Here is a 26150-nt window from a genome sequence, read left to right as displayed (position 1 = left end):
AACCTGCTTGCAAGTAATACAGAGCAAACAACTCAAGCATTGCAAGCGTTCAGGATACAAAATGCAATGACCAAACTAGAGACTTTTAAAGATACACAAAATAGGAGCCATGCCTAAGTTCTCCAATTTAATCATCAGTGCGCACTGGATTTAAAATAACAGCATTGAAGATCACATGTGCATATATCCTTTACAAAATTTGAAGCCGTATACATAATGCACAAAGAAAATCTCTCTCTCTCTCTCTCTCTCTCTCTCTCTGATCCTGTTGCTTTGTCGCTGATCCCACTGCTTCCCGCCGTTTCCATCTGATACCCGTCTGATATCTCTTGATCCCATTGCTTCCTATCGTTTCCATATGATATCCGTTGTTGATCCCCGTCGCTCCAATAGCTATCCCGTCTGCTCCTCTCGTAGCTCCCGTAGGCCTTCCATCTGCTCCTCCCGTAGCTCCCATCTGCTCCCCTCTCGCAAATAGTATGTCATACTACCCGTCTGGTATCCCTTGATCCTGTTGTACTAAGGAAATTGCGGAAACTCTTAATGAGCAGGCCTCTACGATCATACCCAATTTCTGCAAGGCGGCTTGTGCCAGACCACATTGTTTGTCCTGATTGGGCTTCTGATGTAAGTCAACACTCTAGCCTATTGAGATGGAAGTATTAAATATTAATACATACGTTGGATGGGTTGTATGCCTGCAGAAAAACATGTTCTAGACTATCTGTGTTTGCATGTTAACTTGTCTTTTCAATGGATTTTCGTAAGAGTATGTTTGACCTAATGTTATTATGATCTTTGGATCAGTTGTATTATGCTCAGGAGACTAAATCTGGTCTCTGGTATCCAAAACCTGTAAATGATTCAGCAACGGGATCTTCTTTCTCTTTATATCTGAGAAGGAACCTGCAATTTGGCACTAGTGCCATGAGTGATGGACGAAGTTACAGACATCTCCTTGTCATACATAAGACACAAAGGTGGTGGCCTCTGCTGGGGGGGGGGGGGGGGGGGTGTGTGTGTTTTTAGAGGTTTACCTGCTACTCGGCCTGCTGGTCCGTCTTCTAGCCCCTCCTGGGGTTCTGTAGCTGACCTTGTTCCTCATCCAGGCCCCTTGAAGTCTTAATTCAAAATTTCTTTTACAAAAACAAGAGTGTGTGTGGTTATATCCTGGCCCACAAGGCCAAACTGATGTTCCAATTCATGCAGAGTCATCAACCCTGGGCTGCTATGGTTTGTCATTTGCTATTGAGTATTAATACTGCAGTATATGGCTTCTAGGAGACAACATAATTGGATTTCCTCCTTGGGCACATTGAGGGTGAAATTCAGGGCTGTCCCTTTGTCACTCGGATGGCTTTTGACTGGAAAAGCGTACTCTCCCATCGGAAAAGGATTGGTCAGGCTTCTCCAGATTGTAACTCTTTGCGTGCTGATAGGTTTCACTGGTCAAAGGCTTTTCTTGCTCCTGTAGGCATTGCAAGAGCCTACACGCTTTTATTTTATTTGGTCAAAGGGTATTCATCTTGTGGCAGATGTGTTGGATGACAAAGGTTCAGTGATGCCATGTCCTATGGCGACCCGTCGTTTTGGTATGGGTATGCATTATCGCCCCCATTGGCATTTGCTTGCTCAAATGCTTTAGGGTTTTCAGCGAGTACCTCCCTTTGATTTTTAGGATCGATTACGTGACTAGGTGCTTGTTTTGAATCCGCATCCTCTTCCTTTAACTTCTTTCATGGTTGCCAGCACATACAGGGTTCTCTCGCCTCTCGCGTGGAATACAGCCTGCGCAAACCATGTGTGGTCTAATGCAAGGTGGTGGAGGGGGTAGACTGCATCAACTCTGGAACTGCAAACTCCCTCTTCGCCAACTGGTTTTTTGAGTGTTTTTCCTTCTGGCATACTTCTGGCTCGAAGGCATATTGGGCTGGCTACATGCCATCGATGCCTAGCTACTCTGGGAGGTGGGTCATTTATTTTGGCATTGCTAGGATTCGTGAGATTTTCTTATTTTTTGAATAGGATCTTGTGCGCATGCTTTTCTGTGATTGTTTTTGGCAGGCTCTTTTGGCTGTTTGGATTGCACCCTGACCGGCAAGGATATAATCATGGACTCTTTAGAAGGACCGAAACCATTGGGTTTTCGGTGATCCTTCTCTAAACAAGTTCTCTTTTTCTGCACATCTCTCAAGCAGTCATTTTTTGATTCTCTGCATGCAGGCCAGTTGGATTACTCTCAGTACCTGGCTTATATTCAAGTTTTCCAAAGATGTAACGACTCCTTCTTGGATAAAACTTTTGTTAATATAATTGCTTGGAACAGTTGCCTTGGTTGTCATTATGAGCAACAGCTGGCTGAAGATCATGCTTCACCAAAAAGACTACTTTTGAGAAGGAGTGCTCTCCCACATAAAAGATATAATACCCAGCAAAATGACCCTGGCATCCTGCATACATATGCTGATTATGTGCTTGCAAAGACACTATATGTGGCTGCATTTGATTGAGATACACCCATATAACTTTCCATTTCTTTGCATCACATAGACCCTGTACACTAAGTGTCAATCATTTGATTTGTGACACCGTTTATGTATATGTCATATCATCCAAAAAACAAGAAAATCAGGCCTGCATATGCTCCTCCGGATCCGTGACGAGATCCTGATGAGGTGCAGCCCGATAACCAGGCATTGAACCAGCAATGTCTTCTCTGTGTGTGTGTGTGTGTGTGTGTGTGGTGAGCTGAGCAGCTATGGTGCATCTGTCCCTGTCGCGACCTGCAGGGATCCCTTGCAGTAGCTTTTCCTCAGCTTCTCTACTTAGTTTTGGCTGCCAGCTGCTGTGCTTTTACCTAGAACCTGTTCGTGAAATACCTTGGAGATAACCTGCAGACCCTACTTCGTTCATGACTGGTTTCTTGGCCTCTCCTAGCCACTGACTTCTTTCACTCCCCTTTCTATCACCTATTTTTCCTCTGTAGCCGGCTGCGTGGGTTGTGTGTGGGTTTGTGGGCTGCAGTTCCTTCTTTCCAACTGCTCTTCTACACTTATTTTCCTTGTGAAATATTCCGTCATATAGCCCTTTCTTTTTTCGTCTTCTAAGCCTAAGGGTTTTCTCTCATTTTCTCTCTGGTATAAAGCTTCTTTTGCTGTGTATCCTGCTTCCAAGTGAAAGCTCTACTTGATTTTGGAACTTTTCCTTTTACTACAGATACAATGGAAGCTTATTAGTTTGAAAAAACTTTCAATAAAGAAAGACTAGCTCAAAACACGATGCAAAAGAAGGCTTGGGGTCAGGATGACCCTAGCTTCAACTCTCATGAGGCACAGTTTGGTTTTTGATGTTATGCATGAAGAGTTTGAAGACACCAAAAAGTATTGGAAAGATGCCCCTCCCACTGTGAGAATTATGGTGGAGGTTGATGAAATAGTAGACCCAGCATGGGAATATGCCAAGGATGCTCTCATTATCTTCTTCCCGAGTCGTATGCCTGCTATTTGCAGCTGATGTGGGCAATTGGTTAACAAAAACTCTGGGAGGTTGTTTTCTACACAAGGTGTATTATACATCCACAACCGATTGTCGAATAGAACCCCATTCAGTTAATCTTCAAGTGCTTCCACTAGCGAGGGGAACCATTACTTTTTCAAAAGATGAGCTACTTCAACTCGAAATAGATGTGGAGTTTGAGAGCGCTACCCTTCTCTTTGCACCCATCCGTGGGTCCGACCCCTCTAGATCTCATGCTAGGGACTAACCTAGATCACATTCCCTTGGGTGCTTGGAGATTTTGGATTTGAGGAGGGGTCCTATATTCCTCAGGGAATGGAGCGGCATCCCTTTTTCTCGGAGTCACCTACATGGTTGAGATGGCATTTTCAGCCTCAACCTCGGTGTTTCATCCTTTGGTTAGGAGTTTATTTTTGCCCTTTTAGGGTGTATTTCATGTACTTCATGATGCTTTACTCCCTTGAGTTTTCTCAGGAAGGGACTCGCACCTAGTAGAAGTCCTCTTGCCAAAAAAAAGTGAGACTTTGTTGTACAAATACTTTCACCACCTATTTAGGTCTAGCCACCTGATACTAGGCACTGCTTACTCAGAACAAAGCATATTTCATGCAAGGAAATGCTTGTGAAATCACCAAGTCTCAATCAATATCCAAGTAGTGCAAAAGTGCCAACATTATTACAATTGACCACAAAAGTGGCCAAGGTCAATTTCAATGAAGAATTATCAATTGTTTTTGTGCACTTGTAAAAAAGGTAGGGCACTAACCATTGACATGATGTGCCTGTCATTCATTAACACATTAGCAATGTGATGTGCCATAAATTAGCTGCATGAGTCCATTGCAATACAAGATAGCAAGCTCCATTGGCGGCTTAGCAAAAAGGAGATACAAGTGCTCACTCGCCACTCCGGTCTAGCCACCTTGTGTGTCAATTTGAAAGGCGACGGAACAAAACAGTTCAAATACTTTGTGTGCAAGCATCAGGGGCTTAAGAGCAGTGGCTTGTGTGTGCTTAGGGAAAAGGCTGGCCGAAGGAACATGTGAATGCCCCCTGAGAGACATGTTAATCCATTTCTCTGTGTTCTACTCAAGTGGCGTGAGGGTAGTTCTTTTCCTAACTTGGTACCCTGAGCACTGTCGCTAGTCTGCTACTATAGCAATTGAGAAAATTGAAAAGATATTTAGATGAATAATCAATTGGCTCATTGGTTTAGTCCTGGGGTGACTAGTGGTTAGGAATATTAAAAGGTGCACTTTATTTGTAGTTGGACATGAGGTCCCATGACCTTATGTCATTGGTAGGTGGTTAGAGTTTTTCAAGGGCCCCATGAGGTGGCATACCTCTACATCCATCCACCATCGATGGAGGGGATGAGTGTCACATGACATTATATCATTGGCCTAGCCTAGGCGGCTTTGCCATGTGTCACAAGACATGCATTCACCACCTCTACGCTCTAGAGTGCTAATCAGTTTTGGGTATTGCATCCATGCATGTGTCTTAGTGCACTCTTATCGGATACATTGTGTTAGTGCGACAATGGAGGCTTGAATCTAACCCTTTTGAAAGATCAAAGGGTAGCTTCTCCCTCACACCTGAGCTAGTTACTGCAATTTTCAGCTCATGCATCTTGTAGCTGGTATCGGCATTTTCATTGCAGCAAGTCATTTGTGTGTGCATTTTTTATTCTACCTATGTGTGGTTGGCAGTGCAGTCTAACAGGCCTCCATTTTTCTTATTTACAAGTATTCAGAGATTGCAGTACTTGCTATGGAGCTCCTTGAGGCACTACTTCCTTTCAATGGCCTCCTAAAGTAAAACATAGTTTTTTAATAATTCAAGGGAGTTCTCACTTCCACACTATTGATGGCCATCGAAAACACCAACCTCCCTCATGAAGTAAAATGATAGATGTTTCAAGCATGGCTACTTATGCCTTTGACAATCACAAAAACTTGTGATTGCCTTTGACAATCACAAACACTTCTATTGGTTTAAACTTTCTGGCCATTTTTTCTTATGGAAACATTATCTACTTGGGAGTATATACTGTTATTAAGATTGATCTATTGGAAATGAAAGCAAGAGAAGGTGAGAGAATGGAGCTGAAGCAAGCGGGAATGAAATGGCAGCAACTCAAATGAACTACAATGCTAGGGTAGTCATTGAGACAAAACCCTAGAATGGACCCTAACTAGGGTCAAAAGATGTGTGGTAACTAATCCACACACAAATTGAGGTTAGGGATTAAAAGCCTTAATTAAGGAAAAAGTGCCCCTTGCCCCTTATTAGATAACATTGGTCACTGCCTTAGAAATATAAATATTTCTAAGGCCCCCCTACAGTGACAATGTCACAATGTACAAGATAAACATCAATCACCAAATGGATATAAGCTTAAAGCTTGTGAAAATCCTCCAACTTTGGATGAGGAATGCTTTGGTGAAGAGATCTACCACATTCTGTTGTGTAGGGCAGAAGACCAAGTGATGTCCTATGCATGTAGCCACTCCTTGACATAATGATAAGGAATTTCAGTGTGTTTTATATGAGCATGAAACACATGATTTTGTGTCACTGCAATGGCACTCTAACTGTCAGTGAGAATTGGAGTAGGCTCCTCCAAGGATGCATGAAGATCACCTAGCAAATGCCTCAACCAAATACACTCAACTATGGTCGTGAAGGCTGCCTTGTACTCAGCCTCGTACGAGGTAGCCACTGTAGACTATTTCTTGCTTAACTATTGGCCACAGCTCAACAAGTGTATCATCAAGACGGCCACTTTATGCCTATCTTGTCAAAAAATAAAGATGAGTCGATGATTCAGTTGTATCAATAACCAATAGGCAATTAGATGTGCAGTGACCGTCTAGTGGAGTTTGTACCAAAGGAAAATATGAGAAGGTATGAGATCTCCCACCCGAGGTGATTGTTAAGGGAACTATGAGTCTAAGACCAAGTGATCAAGTGGTCTTCTTGCTACATCTTGTTTGTAAATACTCTCTTTGCAAAAACAAGTACTCTTTATACTCTCTTCTTGAAAGCGTGAGGCATGAACACTCACAATAAGCAAATGTTGGGAGTGCAAGAACATAGGATAAATGTTTGCAAAGATGAGGGCACCTGGGCTAATATATTTGGAAACGGGTGAACCATGAACGTTTCTTGTGACTAGAAGTCACTAGAACTTCTTGAGGTCCTACCAGTTGCAACGGTGATGCTAAAGGAACCACTTTAACCCCAAAATTTCGAAAGCGAATGCACAAATTACGGTAGTCATGGATTGTTTGTCTGACATGGCACACATGTCATTCCATTGAGAAGAATGGTCAAACCTCTTAACATTGCTACCTCTTAAGTTAGCATGCCTTCAAAATTTATAGATTACTGAAAAACATCACTGTTTATTGCTTATCTATAGTTCACAACCAACTTTTAGACATCTCTCTTTCAGTCCTTGGGTATCACCTAACTTTCCAGTTTCTCCTATCATCTGGAAACAGATGGACAGGATGAAAGGGTTAATCAAGTATCGAAGAAATGCTTCAACATTATATCCAATCACAATGATTGTCGTCTTGGGAGAGTACATACCCCTGCTAGAATTTGCCTATGAAAAATCTTTCCAGAGCACTATCAATATGACCTCCTGGTAAGCAGCATGTGCCCACAATCCCTGAGTTCCCATGGATTTTGATATACAAAACATAGTGGACTTGCCCACCAAGTACAGGATATGAGTGGACCTTGACAACTTTGACTCCACTTGGGAGACGGATGATGATATGTAGCACTATCCGGATCTTGTCCACCCATGCAAAATAAGTCCTTCCTCTGATTGCTGATTTTCAACAGCAGTTGCTTGCGACCTTCATTGGACTATTTTTGAAATTTTACTTTGATAGGGCTCTTACTTTATAAGCTCACACTTGTACTTATATTTTGCTAATTGTGGCTGTCTCCTTACCAGCACTCCAAGAGTTCTTCCTTTCTTCTTGCATCCTGTTTCCTTGAATAACTCCCTCGTATTCATACTGGCTTGCCCCTTCTGTGGTTTGTTGTCCTAGCTGCAATATGGGCAAGAGATATAGGACATCCTGTTCTAGTCAAGTTACTCTTCTCAAGCAAATGAATGGTTTTCTTATTGGGTGCTCGCTGTTACGCTCTAGCCAAGGTAGCATGACCTCGGAAGAATCAGTCGACATTTCCCTTAAAGGATCTAGCTCTGTAATATATGTGTTTGTGCTTCATGTAAATGATGGTGAGGGATTTAATGTCAAGGTCCTAGGTGAGGGCTGATAGCACCAGACTAGATAGATCTAAGACCAAGGGCCTAGTGCTAAGATTGTGCCTAGGGGCAAGGAATTAAATGCATCCCAAGAGAGGGGTGAAATGTTGCATTAGGAAGGCCCTATATGGATGACATGTGGCATCTAGATCTATCTAGGGAATTGGGGTTTGCTAAGGCTAGAGAGAGAAGAGAAGAAAATGATTCATGTGTTTTTCAACGTAGATCTCTGTCTGGCTCGTGAGCCTTAGCAAGAATTGGCTGGGAGGTGAAACATGGTGCTGCTCCCGTGATCTGCAGTAGAGGCTAGAATAGCTAGAGAGTTTAACAATTGGTATCAGAGCAGGTTACGAAGGGGAAAGGTGTGGAGCGTTGGTGGCGAATCACCCGACGGTGACGACGAACAGCGAGAAGGGATCTGTGGGTTTGGACGAGAAGTCCAATGTGAGCGTGGAGCTGGAGATAAAAACAGGTCGCTTCTTGATTCACTGTCATGAAGGAGCTCGTGATGCAGGCCTGTGGCAGAGGAAGCCGTTAACGAGGAAGAAGAGGAGACTGGGAGGAAATTCCGTCAAGCATGAACGAAAGCGTGAAGGTGAGGAACACTCTTGACGGGACTGCAGTCGTGAAGCGTGCTGACGACGAACGATTGGCGTGGAGAAGAGAGGGGATTCGTGGTCTACGATCAAATGGAAGTTCGGGCTAAGTACGCGAACACGCTAGATGATGCAATAGCTATAGCCCTGAACTACGAGGATGCCAAGGGCAGCAAGCCAAGTGGGTTTGCACAGGTCGGAACCCAGTATGGGTATCCGAAGAAATCTGGGTTTAAGAAGAAGTGGGCTAGTAGAGGGAGTGGTTCGCAGCCGAGTGGTCAAGCCAAGCAGGCGAGACCGGCTGAAACTCCTAAACCAAGTACCACCATTGGAGTGAAGAGGAAAGTAACCCCAATGGCAGCCCGGGCTTGGTCTAAATCTCCCTTGAACCCAGAACAGCGGGAAAAAGCGAGGAGAGAAGGCTTATGCTTTGGTTGCCTTCAAGCTCATCAGTGGAGAGATTGTCCACGTAATAAAGATCGTCGGATGGCTGAGATGGTGATCTCAGAGTGCGACGTGGAGATGCAGGGAAGTCCCAGAGCGGAAGAGATGCAGATTCAGCTAGCGGGATCTTCTCAGAGGTTAGTACCTTGTTTGTTCTGTGTGTCTGTTGCTAAGTTAGTGACGAGTGCACCTGATAACATCCTATCTAAGCCCGCAGCAACGGGGTATACAGCCTTCAATGATACGGAGTTAATTAAAATGAAAGGGCAAGTGGCCAGTCATGATGTCATTGTGTTGTTTGACTCAGCGTCAACTCACAATGTGATTAACTCCAAGCTCGTGAAGAGGCTGAAACTAAAGACAAGTCCATCTGACTATGCGTACACAGTCAGGATGGCAGATGGAAGTTCAAGTGAAGTATGGGACCAAAGGGTTACCCAGTTGGAGCTTCGTATTCAGGACTATGCTGAGAAGCTTGATTTTGAAATGACCAAGCTTGCTAATGCGGATATAGCCCTGGGAATGGCGTGGCATTCTAGGAAGAATCCAGCCATTGATTGGAAAAAGCACGTATATCAATTCAAGATGAATGATGTGCTTTATGTCTTGCGAGGTGAAAAAGATATACCTCAGGGACCGTTGGTTTCCGTGATGGAAATCATAAAGGCTCAAGTAGAGTTTTTGTACCTTTGCACAGCATCGGTAGAGTTGGTGAATGATTCTTCGACTAGCACTGATGATACGCAAAGTGATGAGATGGCCAAGCTGGCTAATCTTATAACAGAGGAGTTCTCTGAATGTTTTGGGGATGAACTACCTTATGGGTTACCTCCAGAGCGGAAAGTTAAGCATAAGATTGAACTGATCCCGGGGGCAGAACCTGTAAATAGACCTCCCTATAGAATGAGTTTTACTGAAGAGGCGGAGGTGTGTAGACAATTGGAAGAATACCTCAAGTTGGGGCAGATTCAACCAAGTTTCTCACCTTTTGCTTCGCCAGTGATATTAAAAAGGAAAAAGGATGATACGTTTCGCCTCTGTATAGATTACAGAGCATTGAATAATATCACTGTTAAGCACAGGTATCCGATGGCTCGGATTGATGATTTGCTAGATGCATTACATGGAGCCGTGATTTTCAGTAAGATAGATCTTAAGTGCGGCTATCATCAAATCCGGATTAGAGCCGAGGATGTGCATAAAACCGCTTTTAGGAGCAGGTTTGGTCATTATGAGTTTTTGGTAATGCCTTTCGGACTTACCAATGCCCCAGCGACCTTCGTCATGCTTATGAACGATTTACTATGTCCGTATATCGGAAAGTTCGTAGTACATTTCATTGACGACATCCTGATATTCAGTAAAAGTGTTACTGAACATCGTGAACACTTAAGGATAGTGTTCAGTACTTTGAGGAAAGCCAGTCTTTATGTGAATAAAAAGAAAACTATACTGTGTATGGTTAGGCTTGAATATTTAGGGTTCATAATTACTCCACAGTGGGTAGAAATGGATCCGAAGAAAGTGGCTGCGATACTAACTTGGCCAATCCCTCAGAGTCTGACCGCGTTGCGATCATTCTTGGGATTTGTCCAGTTTTATAGAAGGCATATCAAAGGATATTCCGGAATAGTATCGCCATTGACTAATCTGACCTCAGATAAAGTACCTTTTATTTGGGGACAGAATCAACAGGAAAGTTTTAACACCATAAAACAAGCTGTGGTCTCAGGACCGGTGTTAAAAATAGTTGATCCCCAGAAACCGTTGTTCCTAGAAACCGATGCAAGTGGCATTGCGGTAGGAGCAGTCCTCCTTCAAGAGGGAAGGCCAGTAGCCTTTGAAAGCAAGAAGCTTTCTCCCTCTCAAAGGAATTGGCCAACTCATGAATTGGAGTTGTATGCAGTTATCCATGCTTTGAAAACATGGAGGCATTATCTGTATGGTTCAGAGTTTTATGTGGATGTGGATCATGATACTCTGAAACATTTTTGTAAACAGCCTGACTTGAGGGGCCGCCAAGCTAGGTGGGCAGAGCTCATGCAGGAGTTTAATCTAACGATTCGGTACCGAAGAGGAAAAGACAATAGGGTTGCTGATGCGTTATCTCGCATTATACACAACCTGAGTTTCACGGTATTAGAGAGTGCTCTAATGACCGAGATCAGAGAAACTCAAAAGGTGGACGAGTTTGTCCAGAGCTTATGGCCTAAGGTTCATGTGTTAAAACCCGGGGAAAATGAAAAGGATGACCTGGCATCCAGAAAAGGCCAAACTTATGCAAGATATACCATAAGGGATGGTATGCTAGTTAGAAATGGCAAGGTTTTAGTACCTGGTCAGAATGATCTCAGGCAGAGAGTCATTCGACAATGCCATGATAGCCCTTGTGCGGGACATCCAGGAGTCGAGAAGACATATGATCTCGTGAAGCGAGATTTCTTTTGGCCAAAGATGAAAAAGCATATTCATGAGTATGTGACACGGTGTTTCTCGTGTCAGGTAAGTAAGGCCGAGCGGGTGAAGCCACCCGGACTTTTACAGCCCTTGGAAATACCACTAAGTAAGTGGGAGAGCATTTCCATGGACTTTATTGTAGGGCTACCTGCAACACAAGGAGGATATAATTCTATCCTTGCGGTGGTTGATCGTCTAACCAAGATGGCACACTTGATTCCGACTAGAGAGTCTGTTAGTGCCCCGCAAGTGGCGGATTTGTTTATTAGACATATATTTGGTCTGCATGGATTGCCTAGATCCATAGTGTCAGACAGAGATGTCAGATTTACCGGTCATTTTTGGATAGCGGTATTTGAGACACTGAGGACTGAGTTGGGAATGAGTAGTGGGGATCATCCTGAGACGGATGGTCAGACGGAGAGAGTCAACCAAACTTTAGAGGATATGCTGAGGGCATATGTGTCATTGAGGCAACATACATGGGACAAGTGGTTGCCATTGTTGGAGTTTGCCTACAATGATAGGAAACATTCATCTACCGGGTTCAGTCCGTTTGAGCTGAACTATGGTTATAGACCAGCCAATCCGACTATAGTTGGAGTACCTCAGAAAGTGCCTAGTGCCGCGAACTTTGTAGTTCAGATGCGGGAGATGCTAGCACTTGCGAGAGCTAATATCCGTCAGGCTATGGATAGAGCCAAGGTGTATGCGGATGAAAATCGGTCTATAAGAGTATTTGAAGAAGGAGAAAAAGTTTTTCTCAGAATTCCTTCGCACTCGAAGTCGTTGACTTCAGGAGAGTGTGCTAAGTTATCACCTCGGTACTGTGGGCCGTGGTTAATTCTAAAGAGAATAGGCAGTGTAGCCTATAAATTAGAATTGCCACAGGGGTGTAAGGTGCACCCGGTTTTTCATGTTTCACGCTTAAAGAAATTTTTACATACAGGTGACTCACTAATCGAAGGTGTCGTTTTGTTTCAAGAGATAGAGGATATTGCAAGGCGCAAACCAACAAGAATCCTGGACCGAGGAACATTGCAAATACGAAATCGAAAGATACCCACGGTGTTGGTTGCATGGCATGGTCAGCCTCTATCCGAAGCTACCTGGGAATCCGTATATCAGTTGCGGAGAGTGTTCCCAGACTTTATCATCGAGGACGCTGATGTCTGAAGAGGGAAGGAATGTTACGCTCTAGCCGAGGTAGCATGACCTCGGAAGAATCAGTCGACATTTCCCTTAAAGGATCTAGCTCTGTAATATATGTGTTTGCGCGTCATGTAAATGATCGGGAGGGATTTAATGTCAAGGTCCTAGGTGAGGGCTGATAGCACCAGACTAGATAGATCTAAGACCAAGGGCCTAGTGCTAAGATTGTGCCTAGGGGCAAGGAATTAAATGCATCCCAAGAGAGGGGTGAAATGTTGCATTAGGAAGGCCCTATATGGATGACATGTGGCATCTAGATCTATCTAGGGAATTGGGGTTTGCTAAGGCTAGAGAGAGAAGAGAAGAAAATGATTCATGTGTTTTTCAACGTAGATCTCTGTCTGGCTCGTGAGCCTTAGCAAGAATTGGCTGGGAGGTGAAACATGGTGCTGCTCCCGTGATCTGCAGTAGAGGCTAGAATAGCTAGAGAGTTTAACACTCGCGGTCACTGGATTGTTGATTATGAACTTGAATGACAAAGGAGAAGTGCGTTTCCATTTTGGTTTCCAGACGTCTAGGTGATTTTTGCTAAAAGATCAGTCATATGATTTGTACTTTCCCACTGTTTTTGGAAGGAGGCAATCTTCCTTTCTGCTAATTATGTTCCTTCCGAATGAAAAAACCAAAATACATCTAAAGGTGTACATGTGATGAAGGTATTCTTCCCTTTTCCGGGTTGTCCCATAGCTGTTGATAGTGCATTGTAATTATTTGATGATGTAAAAGTGGCTGTGCCTTTGTTATTATGCACGTCAGATTGCAGGTGTCCTCCTCTTCCTTTTTTCTGCTCTCTTTGTAGTTATCTCACTGCAATATTTTGTCAGCTTTTATATAACCGTTTGGTCTGACTTAAGAATGAGAGATTGTTACAATAACAAAAGTTTCTTCCTTTTTTTTTTGGCTTGGGGTGTTATGGGGGAGGGTGTGTTTCTCTTTGAATGGAGTTTAATGGTTATTTTTATGTATGCACCAGGGATTACCAAAAATAGAGCAAACCAGTGATTTACAGAACAGAGTGGAGGTAGTATGAATCTATTTTCGCGGAAAGAAGAATGATCAGAGCTGATTTTGTAGTTGTGTTGTACTAAAGCTTTCTGTATGTAAGGGAGATCAAATTTTAGACTGTACATATGCAGATCAAATCACCAGAGCAGATTTCCAAGATGCGAGAGACATGCAGGGTAGGCACACTTAACTAGAGGGTCTGAAATTGAAGCTTGCATGATGAATATTATTTTTAATATTTCTGCATAGTGAGTTGTTGGCATTCTTATGTTGTTGGATTACTGCATTTTCCCTGAAATAGTAGACTAGGGCTTGCCATGATATGGCTCATATTTTTCTATCCTTGTCTGACTTGTCCTAAAGGCAAATAAAAGAATATTCTGAAGGTGGCTGATTGGTACGTCAGTTTCCAGGAGTGGCCTTCACAGTAGTTGAGCACGAATATATCAGCATATCAGAGAGGAAAACAAATATATCATCTCATGTGTAAAACTACTTTGGGAAACCGGAATAAATGGTGGGGTTCTACATAAAGAGAAGTTGTGGCATACTACATTCCGATCAGAGACAGTTGATTATGAGTACAAATGTACAAAATGTGTGTTGCTGACACCTATATGTAATACTGCAACTTGTAATATTGATCCAGTCTTACCTTTTTGTCCCCTAGATCCTGTTGGGGCTCTCGTGGATATCAGTAAACATATAATTGCTCTTGAAATGCTTCTGAGAAGAGGTGGAAATTGGGTGAAAGGGAGACAAATATATGTCACCTGTTGATCTGTCAAGGTGGGCCCTTGTATGGTTTGGACGGGCTGAAAGTGTGTGGTTGCAGCTACTCTCATGCTTTGTGAATGTTTTTCAGAATTTGTACTTTCTTGGCATGCCTCATAAAAGTACGAACCTGGTAAGAGGTTTAGCTGGGTGAAACCACCCATATATTCAAGATGGACAAGTCTATTCCAGAAAAGACTATGATCTTTGCTCCATATCTGGCACAGGTGTTTATTTAGAAGCTATTTAGTCTCTGTCGATTCCAGCTGAGATTATGAGTGATCGTGATTCTGAGTTCATGAGTCATTTATGATGAGAATTGTCCAAAAAGTTGGATACTAAACTCATCATTAGTTCACATCCAGAGTCAGATGGACAGACTGGGTTCAAAGATTGACAAACAAAATGTCCACAAACTTTTTTTTGGTAAATCCATGATTATATTATCAGCAAAATTTACATGAGGGTCTCAAAAAAGCAGAGAGCCTCAACAGGAAATCAAAAGCAAAGAAAAACTATTTCCAGGCATGACTGAGGAAGATCTCCTTGATGGCAAGCATCATAGATAGATTGCCGTAGGGAGAGTCTGAAATATTCATAAGATTGCAAGAACGGATTCCCAAAATATCACATATTGTGATCCTGCCATATGGTCCAAAAAGCCCAATATCTGACCCAGTTCAAAAATAAAGAGTAATGGACCAGGGTTGCAGGAAGTCTGCCAAAAAGCCAAAAATGTTTCCCAAAAGGAGAGTTAGGGAAACGAAGGCGAAGCGACATGGAAATTTTGCATAGGAAGGTCTTAGTGTTGGAACACATCCAAAACAAATGAGGCACCGTTTCAGAAGGGGCCATGCATCGAAGACAAGAAGCAGATGCAATCCTTCGTTGAGCCAAAGTGACGCCCACGGATAAGGTTCCTGTAAGACAACGCCATAGGAAAAGCTTTTGCTTGAGAGGCAATTTGCTTCTCCATAAATTGCGGAGATTCTTTCGCCACCAAGCAAGTGATTTCGCCATATGCCAAAGAGAATTAGCATGTAAGTGAATCCATGGTGACGGCTGGAGGAAAGAGTATGTCGTGCTAACCGTTAGGTTAGGAAGAGTAACAGGACGAGAATTTGAGCCCACCAGGTGTAACTGCCAATCATATAATCGGTCCCTGTTAGATAAAGGAGGGATGGGAAGAAAAGGCTGCAGTAATTCAGCAATTTTTCCCCAAATAAACCTGTGATGCATGGCTAGTGGATAAGAAGCCATGGCTTGAGGGAAGGAAAGCATGTGACCAGTAGCATCAACAACGTCATTTATACACCTGATATGAGCCTATCTGATTTTCATAAAACTGAGACTGTACAAAGGTTTTCCTTCGCAACTTGCAACATGTCTTGCTGCATCACTGAAAATCAGCAGCTGCACAAACCTTCATGTCCTACAGACCAACGATCTGATTTTCATAAAACTGAGACTGTACAAAGGAAAACACACAATATGAGCCTATCTGATTTTCATAAAACTGAGACTGTACAAAGGTTTTCCTTCGCAACTTGCAACATGTCTTGCTGCATCACTGAAAATCAGCAGCTGCACAAACCTTCATGTCCTACAGACCAACGATCTACGGAGCCTTAGGCCAGAATCCATACATAAAAACAAATGCACTAAGCTCAGTGAAACACAGAAGACAGTATTCCAAGTCGGATTGCTTCCGAGAGAGATGTATGAAGCATATCTCAAGAATCTCACTAACTCGATCTTGGAGCAATTATCCGCTTGTTATTGCGGAGCTTTTAAGATTATTCTCATGATTAAGAATGCAACTTATGAGCTGGAGCTTCCTTTTGATGTGAAGATACATTCAAATTTTCAGTAAGTTGCCTGAAGCAGAAATTAGGCTATCTGCCAGCTTAGTTTCAGCAAAGGAGCTTCTGTGGTTGCAAGATCTGCCAGTTTCCTCATGAGCCAAAAGCAGTCCTATATTATAGGAAGAGACCTCTCAAAAATAGGGTGGTCCCTGAACTTCTTATCAAATAGAAGAATAGGTTTAGTGGTGGTGACAACTCTTGGGGGAGAGTCACATTTGTGCAATGACAAAATTTTTGAACTTCCTAGCCTATTGTGATAGGAGAATTGTTATTACCCCAAGGTCATAACATGAGTTGGCACTAATGATGAGTTAGGTCCAAGAAATGAACCTTAATGAGCTGGCATTAATGATGGGTTAGTTTCAACATGTGGACCTTTTAAAAGGTGTCTGTGTATACTTAAATGTCCGGCAGGCCTTGGATTAGGGACACTCTTGTAGAGTATACATACATGAGCTGTGGGCTCACTTGCAGGATCCCTTGGGATGGACTTTATGGTGACCTAGTGTAGGCGTATGACAAGTCTAGATTAACACTTGATTTGGTGGACTCCTATGGTATGGGACACGTAATGTCGGTTGTGGCCATGGACGTGGCGCGATAGCTGGCTAGCCTCAGGCTTCGAGGGTGGCCATTATTGGATCTATAGTTCTCGAGGTGATTTGCCAGATGCTCTAACTTGGTCGAGGTGATAACCGGTCCTGGCATTGGATTACACCTAGGCTTGATCTGGCGTGCTTATTTCAACCCTTATGGAAGTCTCAGCTCATGGTGGATGGCCAATGCTAGAAAGAAAGAAAGAAAGAAAGTCTATTAATGTCCACTGGAGACCAAAAGGTCTATGGGACAGCAAGAAACCCTCAATACATCTGCTTTAGGGAGGGCACATGGCAGCTCCCAAGGAGTGCAAAAAACAACCCCTATTATTTAGAGTACCTACATGATATTCTGGAAGAGTAAACAGCCATACATCAGTTTAAGACTGAGAGTCTTTTGGTTTTGATTTAAACTATCTGATTAGTGCTATGCCTTCATGGTAAACTGCCCAGTTCCCATCCTTTCTGGCAGCCCTGACGTTAGCTAATTCAGTTGCCTTAATCTTAGTGCTATGCCTTCACAGTAAACTGCCGAATTTCCATCCTTTCTGGCAGCCCTGACTTTAGCTAATTCAGTTGCCTTAATCTTGAGTTGAGTTTGTGTAAGCTCCTTAGCTATCCATACTTTGGTGCCCTTCAGCTTGAAAGATTGTCGAAGAATCTTGATGGGCATATCTTTTGACTGCAGTGTAAGGATTGCATGACCTCTGTAGTGCAAAATAGAAGCTGGCTTGGAGTCGTCATTATGCTCATCATCATTCACCCATTCGATGTTGGGCAAACTTGATTTGATCTTTGTCAATATTTCACTATATGTGTCCTCCTTTTTGTACCAATCTTCTGGGAGTTCCCCTATTCTAATCTTTAGTGCATTATCACATCTAGCTTCATGTTCTTTAATCTCTGCTTGAATATCAAACAGACTTGCTTTGTTGTCCACTTCCACAATCACTTCCTTAGCAATTTGTACTTCAGTGTGAACAAGATCTTTGACTGTAGAGACTAGCTGCGGGGTAGGGGGGAAATCCTTACAAGATTCTACAGCCTCATCAATTATTGCCTACTTACCAGGCCCTTCCAGAATGTGAAGTTGGGCCTTTACTTTTGCCAGCTCCAATCGTAGCTCTCTCATTGCCTGATGCAGATAAAAAATTTGATCCTGTTGCTCGAGGATGGGTCGTTTTGAGCCTTCTTGTTGGTAATTCCGTGCATATGGAGAGGGTGTGATGGCTGCAACTATAGAGACCGAGTTCTGATGGATGTTGAAGGAGTTGAGGGAGTTGAGGGGGGCTTGGAGGAGAGGGTAGGCCAGTGCATAATTGGCTATATGTTGAACCCCTTGGCTCAACCTAACCTCCAAGTTGGGTTGGGTTTTAGCCCAACTCGGGGTTAGGGAGGACAAGGACTAGGTGCGGACGGGAGGTATGGAGAGGTGTTAACGGGGGGAGGTACGGAGGTACGAGCTGTGGTATGGACGACGAAGGATGAGGTACGGCTTTGGTACGGAGGTACGGACGGATTGTACGGACGGTGGTACGGACGGTGTGGACGGGTTGTACGGTACGGATGGAGGGGCTGTGTGGACGGAGAGCTACAGGAGAGGCTGTACGGAGGTATGGACGGAGAGAAAGAGAGGCTGAGCGGAGGGGCTGTACGATGGAGGTACGGAGAGAGGGTGAGAGAGTAGACTGCAAGGAGGAGGAAGGAGGGAAAGTAGAGAGTGATGGCCATGAAAAGAGTTCTAACAAGGATGTATTGATGGGTAGGTAGTAGTTAGTAAGGCTCGAGTTTACAAAAGAGGTGACAAGGGGGTAGATACACCCGATTGCACACATGCATGTATGACTAGCTGAAGCCCTTTAAAAAAAGGGAGGATCGTTGGTCTTCACGCCTCTTAGGGATATGCAATGTGGAAATGCTAGAAGCCCTTGGGATGGATTAAGGCAATAGTAGGTATGTAATGGCATGTGTTGGTAAGGCTTGAGTTCACAAAAGAGGTAACAAGGGGCAAGATACACCCAAGTGCACAGGTGTGTTGGTATGACTAGCTAAAGCCCCCCTAAAAGGAGGGAGGATTGTTGGGAGTGGCCTTCGCGCCTCTTAGGAATATACAATGTGGACTTTCTAGAAGCCCTTGGCGTGGATTAAGTTTAGATTAACACTTGAATTGGTGGACGCTTGTTTTATGGGACAAATTGGTGGACGCTTGTTGTATGGGACATGCGGGGTGTTGCTATGGAATGGTGTGGTGCTTGGCTAGTGTTAGGCTGGTATTGGGTGCCCTCTCAGTTGTTAGCTCACAGTGGCTGGCCAATGCAACAATGGTGTCCACGGCAAGAGCTCTTACAAGCATGTATTGATGGGTGGGCTAACAATATCTTTGGGTAGCAACACATGGACTAGTAGGAGTATGTACTTGGTGGCAAGTGGTGGTAAGGCTCAAGTTCACAAGAGGTGACAAGGGGGGATTGGACACTTCGTTTGGTAGGAAAACTGCTCCGATTCCTTAATGAGACAATGAGAACTGTAGGGGGAGAAAGGGAGCATACAATTAGGGCTATAAGCAAAGTCCCCCCCCCCGTGCGGCCCCTCGCCCGAGGGTTTTTTCTTCATAATTCAATTTTTAGATGCAAAGTTTAGCTCATGCAGAGCTTAGGGAAGATGCTAGAGCAAACCGCAAATACAGGCCCTTTGGTTAGTAGAGGTGATCTGATTTCCAATCTTGGCACTTCCAGCTAAAAATAGCAATCTTGAATGTGGGTTATTTAAAGCATTTTGGACGTTCAGTTTGCATACTTTTCCCCATTAAAATCATTAATGGTTAGCGAATGCATGCATTCTTAATCTCTTACATCTGAGTCCTTTAACCGGGGTCAAATAAGATATTTTCTCTTTATTTTTGGGGATTAATAGGGGTTTCTGACGCGTCCTAATGTGACATGGACAATCAAGTGTGGGCTTGTCCTAGAAGGCTCAGGTGGACCATTTCAGAGAAAAGAGAAGGGGGGCTAGGAGGGGCCCAAACGTTCACATAAAAAAGGGCTTTGATGTGTTCTCCACCTAGGCATAGAATCCTAGTGCTTTTCTCTTTGTGTGCGTCCCGTTGTTGCTTCCCTTCAATTCCCTTTAGGGCTTGTGAAGCTAGCTCTAGAATTATCCCTGAATCCAGTGCGTGCCACGAAGCCTATTTGACCATCCTAACGACCATGAAGGGGAAAGAGCATCAGACAAACGACAAGATGCTGTGCCACCATCATAAAGCTAGTAAACCACCCTTTGTATCTTATATCCAAAACCCACTTGCTTCATAACATCTGCAATGAAATCCCATCTGAACATGTGAAATGCTTTTTCAATGTCTATCTGCATGATCGAAACATCTTGATGCGTGTATTTGGCATATTCAATACCAACATAAGTATTTGCAATATTATCCAAGATTTGCCTATGAGGCACAAATCCAGATTGCGCAGGATGCAAGCTCTATATAAGATCCGGGAGATACGTAAAACTCATGTTAGATATGATTTTGTAAATCATAGGCATCAAGGTGATTGGCCTCCAATCAGATAGATGCTGACATACAGGCTTTTGTGGAACCAAACACACCAGACCTTTCTTCCAAGAAGAGGGCAAAGTACCAGATAACCAAGCATCATTGATCATGTGAAGAGAAGAGGACTCAGTTGGTCCCGAAGTTCAGCAAAGAATTCAATCGTGAGGCCATCCCAACCTAGGGATTTAGAATGTCCCTCTTTGTGAGAGCATCTGCAGGGTTATCTTGTGTTTTGATCTTAGTCAGTGTGACTAGACCATCATCGAGAACCTGTCTGATAAAGTGGTACCGTACATCAATATGTTTGGTACGTGCATGAAACATGGCATTCTTAGCCAAACATATGGCACTCTGGCTATCACATCCAAGTATAGGTGTTTTGGTGGGCAGCCCAAAATCCTTGACCAAGCAACCAAGCCAAACAGCTTCTTTCGAAGCTTCAGTGGCTGAAATATATTCAGCCTCAGTGGTAGAAAGTGCTACTATCTTTTGCAATCTAGAGCACCAAGAAACTGCCCCACCAGTCAAGGTAAATATGTACCCGCTAGTAGACTTGCGAGTATCCAAGTCACCTGCCATGTCTGCATCACAATATCCCTGCAGATCTAATGTACCCTTTCCATAACAAATACATTTTCTTTGTGTGCCTTTAAGGTACCGGAAGATACATTTCACTACCTCCCAATGTGCTTTGCCAGGATTTGACATAAACCTGCTTACAACTCCCACTGCATGAGCAATGTTAGGTCTAGTGGCAACCATAGCATACATGAGTGACCCACAAGCTGAAGCATAAGGAACACCCTTCATAGAGCTGGCTGCCTTGTCATCTTTTGGGCAATCTGCTTTGCTGAGCTTAAGGTATGGTGGTAATGGAACACCAAGTGGCTTAGCATCTGCCATAGAGAAACGGTCAAGTACTTTGCTGATGTACTTTTCTTGTGAGAGAAATAAGAGCTTCTTCTCTCTATCTCTTGTCACACGCATGCCCAAATTATGTTCAGCTGCACCCAAGTCCTTCATGGAAAAGGCTGAATTCAGCTGTCTTTTTAATGCATTAACCTGGCTCTTATGCTTACCAGCAATAAGCATATCATCCACATAAAGCACAAGGATAATAAGGCTTCCATCATCAGCCTTTTGTGTATAAGCAGTGATCTGCATTGCTTCTTTTAAACCCATGTGAGAGCATGAAGGCATCAAATTTCTTATACCACTGTCTAGGAGCCTGTTTTAAACCATACAAGCTTCTCTTAAGCTTGCACACCAAATGCTCCTTTCCTGGCATAACAAAGCCCTCTGGCTGTTGCATATTCTTCTTCTAAATCACCATGCAGGAATGCAGTTCTAACATCCATCTGATCAAGCTCAAGATCCATAGATGCTACAATAGCAAACAATACACGAAGAGTGGTCATTTTGACAACAGGTGAAAAGACTTCCTGAAAGTCAATCCCCTCTTTCTGTGTATAACCCTTAGCCACAAGCCTGGCTTTGTATTTGGGTTTGCCATCCACACATTTGATTTTGTAGACCCACTTGTTAGGAATAGCTTTCCTATCTTTGGGCAATGAAACCAAATCCCAAGTATCATTCTGATACAATGACTTCATTTCTTCCTGCATAGCTTGCTCCCACTTTTTCTTTAACTCACATGACAATGCCTCTTTATATGTGAGAGGCTCACCCTCATCTGTGAGTAAAATGCAGTCCAAAGAGGGATCAAACCTTCATATAGGTCTCTTGACACGTGTAGACCTTCTCACTGAATGATCTATGTTATCAGGCAATGGATCTACATCCAAAGGAATGTCAATAACCTCATGATTTGGCTGTTGAACTGCATTTTCAGGTTGCTGTAATACATTTTCAGGCTGCTGTAATTCATTTTCAGGCTGCTGTAATTCATTTTCAGCATGCTGATTTTGTTGTTCAAACTGATTTTCAGCATCCCTTTGCTGCCCATTTGCATCTGGCTCAATAATGACACGCTGATTATCATAACCAGCATCAAATGGAGCTGAATTTTCAGTGGCTGATGGCTGTTCATGTGACTGGCCATGCTGAAATTTCACTTTCCTTTTGTCTACATCACTAGATGTGGCATTTTTCAGCAGCTTTGATTCAGTAAATACCACATCTCGGCTGCGTAGCACCTTTTTCATGCTTGGAACCCAAACTCTATAACCCATTTCACCATCATCTCCATAACCCATGAAGATGCCTCTGAGGGATTTCATGTCAAGTTTGGTTTTGCTATCAACAGGCACATGTACGTAGCATTCGCAGCCAAAGACCCTTAAGTGGTCATATGAAGCAGGTTTGCCAGACCAAACCTCTTCAGGGATGGCCACTATCAAGTGCACGATGTGGAGATCGGTTACAGATATGCACCGCGGTTTTAAGTGCCTCTCCCCAAAACAATTGCGGGAGATTAGCTGTGGACAGCATGCACCGAATCTTCTCACATAGAGTGCGATTCATTCGCTCAGCCACACCATTAGATGACGGATTATAAGGGGCTGTAAGCTCCCGTTTAATCCCATTTTCATCACAAAAACTATTAAATTGTTTAGATACATACTCTCCCCCATTGTTTGTTCTTATGCATTTCAGTTTTAAGCCCTTTTGAGTGCTAACAAATGCATAAAACCTTTTAAAAGCATCCAATGCCTCACTTTTCAGCTTAAGCAAATAAACCCATAGCTTTCTAGAGTGGTCATCAATAAAAGACACAAAATAACGAAAACCACTATAAGTTTTTATTGGCATGGTACATACATCGGAATGGACTAAGTCCAAGATACATGCCTTCCTAGAGGCTCCATGAGAGTATGAACTCTTTACATGTTTTCCAAAGACACAGTCATCACAAAAGTCAAGCTTTGAGTTTTTAACATCAACTCTTCCAAGTGAAGAAAGTGCATCCAAACCCTTTTGGCTCATGTGTCCAAGACGCTTGTGCCATAGCTCCATGTGTGACTGCACTTTTGCAACTGCAACAAACTTTCTAGGAAGTGCCTTGCAGTGAAGATAATACAGAGTTCCCTTTTTACCACCTCTAGTGACCAGCATGGATCCTTTCTGTATTTTCCACATTCCACCACCAAAAGTAGTAAAGTAGCCCCTGCTGTCTAACTGCCCAACAGAAAGCAAGCTCTTCTTAATGCCAGGTACATACCTAACATCATGAAGAATCAATTCTTGGCCATTTTCAAGAGCCAAGTGTATGGTGCCCACTCCTTCAATATCACATGCATGGTTATTCCCTAGGTAAACTTTCCCAAGGTTACCTGCTGCATAAGAAGAAAAACACTCCAAAGATGGAGTTACATGAAATGAAGCACCACTGTCAACAATCCACGATTGTGACAGACCATCATCAGCAGACAACAAGGCATCTATCACATCCCTTTTAGTGATATACATGTCTTCCACTGCCATAGCATGTGGATCTGTAGATGCAATCAGCAAATTGGCATCTTTATCTTCTTCTATCTCCTCAATGACAACACTAGATACCATATTTGCCTTCTCTGTTTCTTTAGGGGTAGAGTTGACATCCTTCTCATTCTTTTTGCCTTTTGCATTAGCCTGCTTCTTGCGTTCTTGCTCCTTTTTATAGTACCTGCAATCGGGCTTTTTATGCCCTTTGCGTCCACACTGATAGCAAGTGACATCTTGCTGTTTTTCCTTGCTTTTGCTGCGATTTTTATGCTTATTTGCAGAATTTGACTTCTTTTCAGTCCGTCCTCTAACATTATAGGCTGATCCACTGTTTTTCCCACTAGACTTGCATCTAATCTCCTCATTGAGGATAGAACCTCGCACACCATCAAATGTCAAGTTGGGGTTGTTGCTCAATGACACAACCAATGCTTCCCATGAATTTGGCAAAGTCATGAGCAAGAAGATAGCCTTTAGCTTAGGATCAAAAGCTGGCAAGCTTGCATCCTGTAACTGACTCAAAATACCAGTAAATGCAGTCAAATGCTCTGAGGCGGGCTTAGACTCATCAAGCTTCAAGTTGACCAGCTTTCACATGAGATGAACCTGATTGACAGGAGTCGTATTCTCATATGTAGCCTTGAGTTTTTCCCAAACTGCATATGCGCTGTTGAGTCCCTTGATATCAACCAAGATATCATCAGTAACTGCCATTTTGATGTAAGTAATGGCCTTTTTATTCATTTTAGCCCAATCCTCATCTGACAAACCAGCAGGTTTTTGTTCTGCCAAAGCATCTTCACAATCCTTCAGAAAAAGTATGCCTTGCATACGATCTTTCCAAAGATCAAAGCCATTGCCATCAAACTTGCGAATCTCAAAAAGATCCTTTGTGTCAGCAGTGGATGCACTTCCAGCCATTTTCAGCAATAAATTTCTGCAATAAAATGCTGAATACAATCAGCCAATAGCAAGGTTGCTGTATATAACAGCAAATACACAAACTTGCACTTCAAAATGTGACCAAAAAGCAGATATTTTGCTGCAATTTCAGTCCCAAGGGCTGATTACAGCATATACACAAACCAAATCTGATACATATGCATACAAGACAGCTCCCACTTCAATAATACATCACCGTAATGCACAAATGCAATAACCCGAGTGGTGTATGTGCCACTGTTTCACTGCACAATGAGCATTCAGCAATACATGTACCAAGAGAAGCTGCCTTTTCACAACATTTGATACATCCCAAGTCCAAATTTCTCCTACTCAGCAGTGAATTTGTTGTAATTCCACTATCAAAGCACCAATTGGCTCAAAATATATCACCAATGTGAAAAGCCCCAAAATTCTGTGCATAAATCTGCACAAATTTGAGAACTGTGCTTCTACCGTGACCTGCCGACGTCACAAAACGTGACTGCGCTGCTGGGAACGTGTCCGCTTGTGCTGAAACGTGACATGGAAGACCTGTCGCCTGCTGCCGACTTCTGACTTCTGTTGCTTGTCTGTCCAACACACTTGCCTGAAACGTGACGACCTGTCCTACATTGACCTGTCTTGCGCGTGCTGCCACCTGACCAACAGAGATGACGACTTCCTGATTTCTCGCAAGTGAAGAGCCGGCGATGTCTCGCACAGGCTCTGAGAAGAGCGCACACCTTAGCCGCAGCTCTGATACCAGTTTGAAGGGGAGCGAAAATGCCTAGGTGGTGTGCGCAGCGAGAATGGAGTGTGTTCAGTAGTAGAGAGTGCAGAGAGAGAGTAGAGCCTTGAGTTGGGTGTGTACCAGTGTGGTACACACAAAGAATGAAAGAATGTATTTATGTTTTAGGGTACGGTACACTTACACCCACAAAGGTGCGGTCACATGTACAAGTAAAATATATACACGGGAAGTGAAGCGAAGGGCCTTTATACCCAACACTGGCAGGCTCCAACTGATGATTTGGCTCCTTGTGGAATTGATTTTGGCCTTTTGCCCCTAAAAACAGGGTTCTCAACTCTTTTTGGAGTCCCGTGCTAAAATTAGCAATTTTTAATTACAACACTTTTTTGGCCCTTCTATTGCACACTTTGGCCCTAGGAAATAATTGCCTAGTAACTGGGCGCAGGGCCCACTTAGAAAATATTAATTCCACAAGTCCCGCCCCATGGCTGGACTCTCACGCCTCAGAGGCTCAAGGTAGTCACGCAAATTATAGGAGTCGCAAATCAAAAGTCCCATAATTTCATGTCGTCGTGACAACATACATCGGATAGGGACACCTCGATAGAGCCAAAGTCTCCATGAGCCCACAGCCAGAAGAAAATTGTCAGGATCTAGGTACCACTGCTTCATAAAGCCTGCTATTGACCCTTGCAGTTTGACTATCACTTTGT

At 43.3% G+C, this 26150-nt stretch overlaps 1 protein-coding gene across 2 annotated transcripts in view; it reads left to right on the top strand.

Annotated features, from left to right (window-relative positions):
- MAP1A (methionine aminopeptidase 1A) overlaps positions 1–26150 on the top strand; it is a 216918-nt gene that overhangs the window by 163485 nt on the left and 27283 nt on the right. For both annotated transcript variants that reach the window (XM_087376968.1, XM_087376967.1), the window contains exons 6-7: positions 13493–13540; positions 13656–13700. In XM_087376968.1, coding sequence (XP_087233094.1) covers positions 13493–13540; positions 13656–13700 — 93 coding nt within the window. The remainder of the gene's footprint in view (positions 1–13492; positions 13541–13655; positions 13701–26150) is intronic.

This window comes from Dipteris shenzhenensis, chromosome 7 (assembly GCF_047967505.1).
Source record: "Dipteris shenzhenensis isolate YYH24624 ecotype China chromosome 7, Dip_SZ_1.0, whole genome shotgun sequence".
Lineage (NCBI taxonomy): Eukaryota > Viridiplantae > Streptophyta > Polypodiopsida > Gleicheniales > Dipteridaceae > Dipteris > Dipteris shenzhenensis.
Note: the sequence above shows the minus strand (reverse complement) of the source record. Positions and strands in the feature narration are given on the sequence as shown.